General features: G+C 43.7%; 1 protein-coding gene across 1 annotated transcript; it reads left to right on the top strand.

The window, feature by feature from the left end:
* The first annotated feature begins 263 nt into the window (after positions 1-263).
* LOC105060870 (cyclin-dependent kinase inhibitor 1) lies at positions 264-1,469 on the top strand. The gene is given in 5 exon segments (XM_010944721.3): positions 264-658; positions 746-798; positions 883-956; positions 959-1,049; positions 1,140-1,469. Coding segments are annotated over 5 exon segments (645 nt in total). The 5' UTR covers positions 264-301; the 3' UTR covers positions 1,210-1,469.
* The last annotated feature ends 7,636 nt before the right edge of the window (positions 1,470-9,105 follow it).

Raw genomic sequence — 9,105 nt, 5'->3', positions numbered from 1 at the left:
CCTCCATGCCTTTCTCTTTGGTCGCACCAACCGGCGAAATGACCGGACATAAGGGAATCCCACCGGCTGAGCCAGTGGATGAAACGGACCGAGACCGTAACGTTACGCTCCATTCCTCTCGAAATCCCAACGGACAGATCCGTGTAACCGCACCGTTCCGTGCCCCGACGTCACCGTTAGCGGGAAAGGGGTACCCGCCCACCATAAAAGTTCATCCCAGCCGACTATCAGGATCTCGTCACCGCCCGTATCGCCTTTTTCTCCTACCGATAGAGAGAGAGGGGGGGTGTCTGTGGAGTAGATGGGGAAGTGCAGAGGGGTCGGGGGGGGAGTCGCAGTGATGGAAGTGTCCCAGGTGGTGGGGATGAGAACGAGGTCCCGGACCTTGGCCCTTGCCTCCGCCGCGGCGGCGGAGAAGGAAAGAGCTGGTTCGAAGCGGAGGAAGGCGGCGGAGCCTGCCGGGGTCCAGAATTCTTACCTCCAGCTCCGGAGCCGGAGCCTTGTCATGACCACCCAAATAGCGCGGACACCGGCAACTTCCGGCGGCGCCCGGGCTCAGTGCCCCAGCCCAGCCTCCTCACGCTGTTCCAGCAACGCCTCCTGTGAGGTCGTCTCCGTCGAGGACCGCCTGCGGTGCCTTCGATCCGGCGATCTGGAAGTAAGCGGAACACGAAGCAAAGAAGGAATTAGCTCGTTAGGGTTTCATCTGACCTGAATTCTTCGTTTTTTTTCCTCTTCTTTCCAGGGTGACGACGAGTTGGAGACTTCGCCGTGTTATTTCGGGTGCAGCAGAGAGAGGTCTATTTCCCATGTTCCTCCCATTTTCCGTATTCTTGCTTAATTTTTGCGATTTAATTTGGATATTTTCGATCTTTTTTTTAGCAGGGAGACGACGCCGTCGAGCGGGATGCGAGTGGAATCGTGCGATCTGGAATCAACGGCGGGGAAGAGGAAATCAATGAGTCAGCGACAGTGGCAGCGGAGATCGAGGAATTCTTCGCGGCCGCGGAGAAAGCCGCCTCCGAGAATCTCCAATTCTTCGGCGTCAAGTAAATCCTCTTACCCTCCTCCCTCGGCGTACTTTGGTCACCAAATATCTGGCCGCCGCCTTAACCTGAGCCCCGTCCTCTATGTCGCAGGTACAACTACGACGTCTCCAACGACGTTCCATTGGACGGCCAGTACGAGTGGCGTCGAGTAAAGCCATAATCAGAACGGAGAAAAAAAAAGGGGGCCGGAAGAAAAAAATGAAATGACAACTTTATTTTATTGCTTTTTTTCCTTTTATTTTAATTTTCGGGAATTAATGTACAGTTTTGTAAGTTAACAATCGTCCTCTCTTCCGCTGTCCCCATCCACTGTAGTACGAGATATACGGAGAAGCTTCTGAACTGAAGCCCCCGTCCTTTCGTCTCGTTTCGGGTGGGCAAGAGGAACGTGTTAAACTTCAAAAATTTGTTTCGCCCGAATTTCTCCCTTCTCTCTTTCCCTTCTGTACTGCTTTCAGCTAACAGTTTGCATCTGGGGTTGTTCTGGGCGGCGGCGGAGGCGCGTCTGCCGGAGAGGAGGGAGCGCGAGCGTGGAGGGAGGGTGGAGCGGGCCGTCGTCCAATCATCTCCATGCCTTTTTCTTTGCCCTTTTCTGGATTAAATTATTATTCTTTTAAAATTGTTTGGGGATCGCTTCGGATCCGGTGCACATGTCACGAGTCATGGAGGCTGTCCAGAGGGAACTCTGGGCGGAGAAGGAATGTTAGCTTATAGGTGTGAGTGCTGTACACCGGGGTGAGGAATCAATTTAAAAATACCTCGGAAGTGGTTTGAGATCCGGGCTTTGTGGCGGAGGGGAATAACGTGGGGATTGGAGAAAGTAATGGGAAGGCGTGAGAGGTGGACTTTTTGGGGAAGGTAAGGACTTGGAAGTTGGGAACAGGGGAGGTAGTTCTCAGTGGATCCCTAGATGTGCGACCTTCCAAGCAAGTCAAAAGAGGCGGGGGTGAGACCGTGGCCGTTTCACCGGTGGATGCTAAATATTTTAATGAACTAGTTTTATCTATTCAGGCAAGGGCATTTTTTCTCTATCCAAGCTGCCAACCTTGCTTTTTTGTGCGTGTATCAAAGTGTAGCTAAACGTGATTTTTTGATAAAGCTATACTTTTAGGGGCTTTTTTTTCTCCATCCAAGCTGCCAGCCTTGCTTTTTTGTGCGTGCATCGAAGTGCAGCTAAACGTGAGTTTTTGATAAAGCTTTCCTTTTAGTAGCTAAAGGAATGAGTGTGAATATTATTTCTAATGACGATAGTGTATGTACGTGCGTCATCACAATTGGGGTGGAATGGATTAAACTGACACCTGTTGGACTATTTGATTCTCAGAACGCATTGTCAGTTGTACTTGTCATTTTGGGATGCCTATATGGATTGAAATCATAAGCTTGAACTGGTACATGTTGCGCACATGGATGGCGACGGTGGAAGGGCAGGAGGTCCAACAAGCGTTGTACCTGTGTCACCAGGGAGAAAAAAAAAAGCATTTACCTGTCCCTTTTAACTGTTATGGGCGAGCATCATGATGAGTATACTGTTTAGCACGTGAAAGAGTCTGGATGCATGATAGAGATGGCTGGAAGCTTGCACCGTTGAATGAAGAAACTGATCTCTCCTCCAGGCTCTCTTGTTTGGACTGGGCAAAGAAGTCATGATACCGAAGTGAAAGATTGTTTCTTCGTTCTTCTATCATACTTCGGACATAAGTTTGAGTCATCCCATAGTATTCTTTCATGTTTCCATTAATTTTTTTTTTTTTTCGTTAAAGTATATCAAGCTCGCTATCCCGGTGAATGATTTTTTTAACCAGTGGCGAGCATGAGTGATCTCTTTAACGTTTTCTGGTTTCATATGTGCACAGTGTGTGGACGTCTATTGGGGGTCTATATGGTTGCAAATTTATTGCGAGTTTCTAATTAATTGAGCTACATGGAGTATTTTAAACGAAAATGATATATACATCTTATGGAGTGATTTTGACGATGCGGTGTATTACGTAGCCACGTATTTGCTCATGGTTGCATGCACAAGCATATACGAGTGCATTATGCACTACAATCCAAGGGTATTGCATTGCCTGGTCTATAATTGTCATTCACGAACTAGCAGTTTTACATTAGGTACCACAAGATGAATAATACTGGTTGTCAATATGCACATTCTTTTCTTGTCAAGAGGCCACATGGATTTGCAACATGGAGAGAAGAGATATGCTACAAGATGTTGCTGAATTTGGGTGTAAGTAGAGTTTTAACCCTAAATTAGATCGAGCCACCAAAAGAAAAAAAAAATCCAACAAAGTGATTGTATAAAATGCGAGTCTAACTATTATCTTTTTTTCTTTTTGGTTAATGAAAAATTTTGGTTAATAAACCCTAATATTAGGCATGTAATATTTAACCATATTGTTGCTGCTGCAAGTTTCCGAGCTGATGCGGATGGGATCGGTCTCTTACTGATCTAGAGTTCAGGGGCATTTTGAGGACTGACTCTCCCTGAGAAATTTGAATAAAAGGTCTACACTTGTTGAGATTCTCTAGTGAGAATCCTTCGATGCTTAAGTTAGTTGGAGCTTGAAAATAATGAAAGAAAGAGACTTGAAGAAAAAGAGAGAGCTTTTGTTCCCTTGAAGAAAAAGCTACCTAACGGTTTATATAGAGGGGGATAATGCATCATCTCCAAATTAGTAATGGAAGCAAAGAATCAATGCTCATGAGTGAGAGGATTGCAAGTTGTTGAATAGACGTTAAATATGTGATTTTAACTCACACTTGAGATTTAAGGGAACTGTACAAGATTCTGAGAGATTTCATCAAATCAATCTTTCCTTCTTAACGGTCTAATGGTTTAAAGTTTGTCTTGTATCATCGACATGATCTCGATCCCATGGTCGATGTGCATTCGAGTCCAGGGTTGGCTTGTCAAGGAATCATCCTGGCAGGACAATCTAATTGTATGGTCTTCCATTCCATCCGAGGAGGTCCTTTAGGTTTGATGTAGCTTCCATATGCATAGTCGATAATGGGTCCAAGGTGAATGCTTGGCCTCAACCCAAGATAAGGGAGGTCGAGGTCGGGCGGTTGATTTTTCACATAATACTTGCCCCCCACTTCTAAGCCGAAGTGACTTCATCACATAGGGCGAAGAAAGTAGTTGGCTTACAAGACCTGATCTTGGCTCCCGATGCATCTCTAAGTCAGAGTATTTGATTTGTATTATTTAATTCAGAGCTTCACTAATGCGTTGCTTTATAAATCTCGCTGCAATAATGAGTTATGGGTGACCCAACATAACACATCATAATGATTCCAAATAGTGATTCCAATGATTGCTTTTGGGTTCGTCATGATTTGCCACATGTCGATAATCCATAGGCTTCGAGCTGTCCCTGTGGATCTATCTACATGGCACAATTAGGGGCTAGTGTGGTGAAGAGTCATGTGATCCAATACCTCTAATGCTTGCCACATAATGGGATCTGATGATGCGGTGCTCTGATCCAAGCCATTGAAGAAAAATGTAAATAAGGCCTCTCTGTTTCTTTCCTATTGTTTTCTTGGTTGAATTTTTGCTACTCTGCTTTGCCATTGCAACCACTAGAAGAGTGCCTACCGCCACCTGCGCCATCATCTCCTTCAGCTCCAGCAACCATTTAAGCCTCCGAAGGTCCTTTTCTGTTGGTCAACCATCTTTTCTTTTTTTTTTCTCCCTCTCTTTTTTTCATTTTTTTCACTCGATTTTGCTTTCAACCCTCCTATTCCATCTATAGGTGTCCTTCTTTTTTCTTTCATGGCCTCTGACGGCAGTGAGGCCAGGGGCGAAAGTCATTGAGATGGCCAAAATTCTTGATCATCTCTTCCTCGAATTTGATTCGAGTGGAATCCTTGGACCACTGTCGAGGCTAGCTCCTTATCTAGGCATCGATCTCTTAATCGCTAGGGCTTGGATAGTCTCATGTGTGGTTTGGAGATTTTTGAGGTCCAAACAATAAGGAGTCCACCATCATTGATTCTGACCTGAGGAGGTTCCAAACTCAATCCTCCATCGATTCTTTCTTGATTGGAGGTTCCTAGCTGGGAAGATCAGGTCACCAAAGCTCAAGAGGGGTGAGTTGCTATATACAAGGAGTCCCTTCGATTCAGCCTCCGTCTTCTACTTCATCTCTTCATCTGCAATATTTTAGACTTCTATGAGGTCCTTCCTACTTAAACAACTCCAAACTTGACTCGGATGGTCATTATGGTGCTCTCTTTTTAGAGCAATGTTCCCCTTGAAAATACACGCACATCAGAAGAGGTGGTAGTACTTCTCTCCTTAGAGAGATTGTAAGTTCACAAAAGTGCTTCCCTCCTCGGTCCATAGCTAGAAAAGCTGTTTCTTCTTTCTTTCCTTGAATTTACCTTGGGGCTTCAATTGGATCTGGGGTGATCCATGGCTTTCACCAAATAAGGACGAGCTAGTCCTTGTCAAGGACGATGAGGACTATCATTCCTTACTCGATGTCGAGGTGTCAAAGTTGAAGAAGTTGGTGACCGAGTAGGCATTATACGATGCCAACATTAGTTCGGCATTGCTTAGGGGTATAACTAATTTCTTTTTGACTTAAAGCATTTTATTCTGCATTTTGTTATCAACTTTCATACTAACGATCTTTGTTCAATTTTGCGGCGATGAGACCATCACTAGAATCCATCAAGTTGGCCTTGAAGAAGAGATTAGACTCGTTTGAGGGAGCCTTCATTCAAGAAGCAGAAGAAGTTGAGGCCGACAACTTTTTCTCTAATCCTTGTACTTGAAGCCGGTCGAAATCGACAATGAGCCCAAAGTCATTACTATCATGTCCCTGAGGTTGGCTCCTCTAGCCTCTCTTGAGTCAGATCAAGCTTCGAGCTCGATGTCACCTTTTAGATGAACTCGATCCCCCACCTCATCTAGTGTCTGTGCTGATCTCTCTGATGACGCTGACTTCAATGGTGAGGTATGAGGTGGGACCCTCCTTTTTTGAGATCGAGGAGGGGTTCATTATTCTGGTGATTAGAGTTTGGAGTAGTGACTTCACTTTCTGAGATCATCAGCTTATCCGAGAGCTGATGAAGATGATACCACTTTCATCTGATTGGTCGAATAAAAAATTTCATCCCATGGATGAGGTGGTTGGCTTTAGCTATGCTGGTCTCTTTGGGATAATTACGAATCTCATCATCTTTAATATATTTTTCTTACTTGAAATTGGTGTTCATAACTTGGTGTATTTATTTTTTTACAGTTGGTCCACGACATCACTATCTTCAGTGAGGACCTCAATGGTTTTAACCAAATGAAGCTCTCATTAGAGAAAAAATTTCAGACTTTCGATATCCAAACAAAGGCCACTGAAGAGATGAAGAAGGCGGTCAAGGAGGAGGCATCCTGGGCTAAGTCCAAGCTCCTAGCTAGTTAGGAGAAGATTGATCCCCTCGAGGGTCTCGTCATTATGGAGTAGGGCACTACCAAGATGCATCAATAGAAGATTGCACTGAACTAAATGAGGCACTAGAGCTCGGTAAGGAGGCACTAAAGGCCACCAAGGAGAAAGTGGAGGTGGTCAAAGCTCAGGCCACCATGGAGAAGTCGAAGGTAGTTGCCAAGGCCAAGTCCCAGGCCATGGAGCAATTCAAGACTTCCATTGATTTTGAAGCTAAAGTCGTCGAGGGCTCCATGATGGCTTATGGCTTCAAGTTTGGGGCCTACAAGGTGTAGATTGCCTGGCTCTTCCCCTAATGTAGATACAAGCCGCATCAACTCCATAGCCAGTGATGATGAAGCCGAGGAGGAGGAGGATCAAGCTATGTCGTCATCTATCCTGAGGTTACCCCGACTGCCAAAGCTAACTCCGAGCTCGCATCTGAGCCTACCGTCGAGGAGGCTCTATAGTTTAGTTTATATTTTTATTCTTCCAATGGTTTGTACTGAACTTCTTTATCAATGAAATGAACTTTTTCTCTTCTTCATTTTCTAATGTATTTGCCCCTGATGTGCTTGTTGTTTATTTTCTAAGTTTGAGTTCATGGTACAAACAATCTAACTTAAAACATGCTATTTTGAATAAGCATCTAAGGTGGATCTAATGTGGAGGTTGTTGGTTTGGACAAGAATTCAAAACTATTCACTTTGGTTCCATGTTTGAAGTCAATTCGATGTGGAGTTCGTCGGTTCGAACTCGCATCCAAAGTCGATCCAAGGTGGAGATTATCAGTTTGGATTCACATTTGAAGTCGATTCGATATGGAGTCCATCAGTTTGATGAGAGTTGTAGTGGGCTATTTTGGCCAAGTTCCTTGTGATCAAATTCATGACATCATCTGTGCCCGATTAGGGCCGACTCATGAGGTCTGGATGTTTCTGACTTGAAATTTATGAAGGTCTTGACTTGAGTTGGGATATCTCCCTATGATCGATTTGTTACTAACCACTCATTTAGAGGTCATAGTAGGAGCTAGGATATCTCTGTAACATCGGTTCTCTTCGACCAAGTTCTCAGGGGTTTTGGTTAGAGCTTGGATATCCTTGGATTGATTTTTGTCCGACCTTCATTCATCAAAGATCAAGCTAAAGCTTAGGTACCTCTGGATATTATTGGCACTTTGGCACATCTCTTTAGAGGTCATTAGCTATGACCAACATATTTTTGGGGGGTTGATTTTGGACGACCTCAGTCGATTTCATCTTTAGTCGCTTTTTATGAAGGATCTATACAGATGCTAAGAAAATCAATAACTTTGTTGATCAAATAGTCAATACAAGACTTACTGATAATATATTTTGAAGTTTCCGGCATTCCAAGTCCGAAGAATGAGATGCCATCGAGGTCTTTAATTTTATAGGCTCCAAGTGGGATGACTTCGGTGATCCGATAGGGCCCCTCCATGTTTGGGGCCAACTTACTCTATTTTATGGGCTTGGACACTCTGGCTCTTCGAAGATGAGGTCCTCTGACAGGAACATCTTTGATTTGACTTGAGCATTGTAATACTAAGCCACTCGTGGTTGATAAGAGGCCATCCTGACTCTAGCTTGCTTCCTTATTTTTTTAATAAGTCTAAACTATAGTGCTCTACTCTAGTTGTCGGCATTGTGGTCTCAATAGAAACAATAGCTTCAGCTCCAAAGGTGAGGTTGAAAGAAACTTTTCTAATAGACGTTCGATGTGTCATTCGGTAGGCCCATGGTATATTGTAAAGCTCCTCAATTCATAGTCCTTTTGCTCCATCAAGCCTCGACTTTAAACCCTGAAAAATAGTACGATTAGTTACTTCTGCTTTCCCATTGGACTACGGATGGCTGATCGAGATGAGCCTATGATCGATGTGAAATTTCAAAAAAAATTATTTAAACTTTAAATTATCGAACTATCATCCATTGTCTGTAATGATAGAACAAAGTAGTTCGAACTGGCATTTAATAGATTTTCAAATAAAATCTTAGACCTTCTTCTCAGTAATTTGTTCCAGTGGCTTAGCTTCGACCCACTTAGTAAAATGGACTATTGTGACAATCAGAAACTTTCTTTGCTCAGTTGTCTGAGGAAAAGGTCTGAGGATATTAATTCTCCATATGGCAAAAGACCATAGGGTAGTGATTGGTGCAAATAGTATTGCCAGTCTACATTAGATATTAAGGTACTTTTAACATTGGTCGCATCTCCTAATAAGATTGGCCGCATCCTGTTGTAAGGTCGGTTAAATCATATCCTTATAAGATTATTTTGTAAGCCAACAACCTACTTCCAAGTGGTTGTCGCAATTCCTTCATGGACTTTCTGGAGTGTATAATCTACCTCAAATGGCTGTAGGCATCAGAGCAAGGATAGTGAAAATGACTTCTTGTGTAGTCTTCTATCTAGATAGACATACCAAAAAGGTTGGTGTTTGATCTTTCGAGCTTTCATAGGATTGGTTGGTAGGTTGCCGTCAACAAGATAGTCGATAATGGTGTCCATCCAACTTGGCTCATGTCCGACCTGTAGAAAGGTTAGCTGTTTCTTAATGCTTAGCTTCATTAAATGCTCGAAAAAGACCCCCT

The sequence above is a fragment of the Elaeis guineensis genome, chromosome 13 (genome assembly GCF_000442705.2).
Source record: "Elaeis guineensis isolate ETL-2024a chromosome 13, EG11, whole genome shotgun sequence".
Taxonomy (NCBI): domain Eukaryota; kingdom Viridiplantae; phylum Streptophyta; class Magnoliopsida; order Arecales; family Arecaceae; genus Elaeis; species Elaeis guineensis.
The sequence above is the reverse complement of the archived record's forward strand: the minus strand, read 5'-3'. Positions and strand labels throughout refer to the sequence as shown.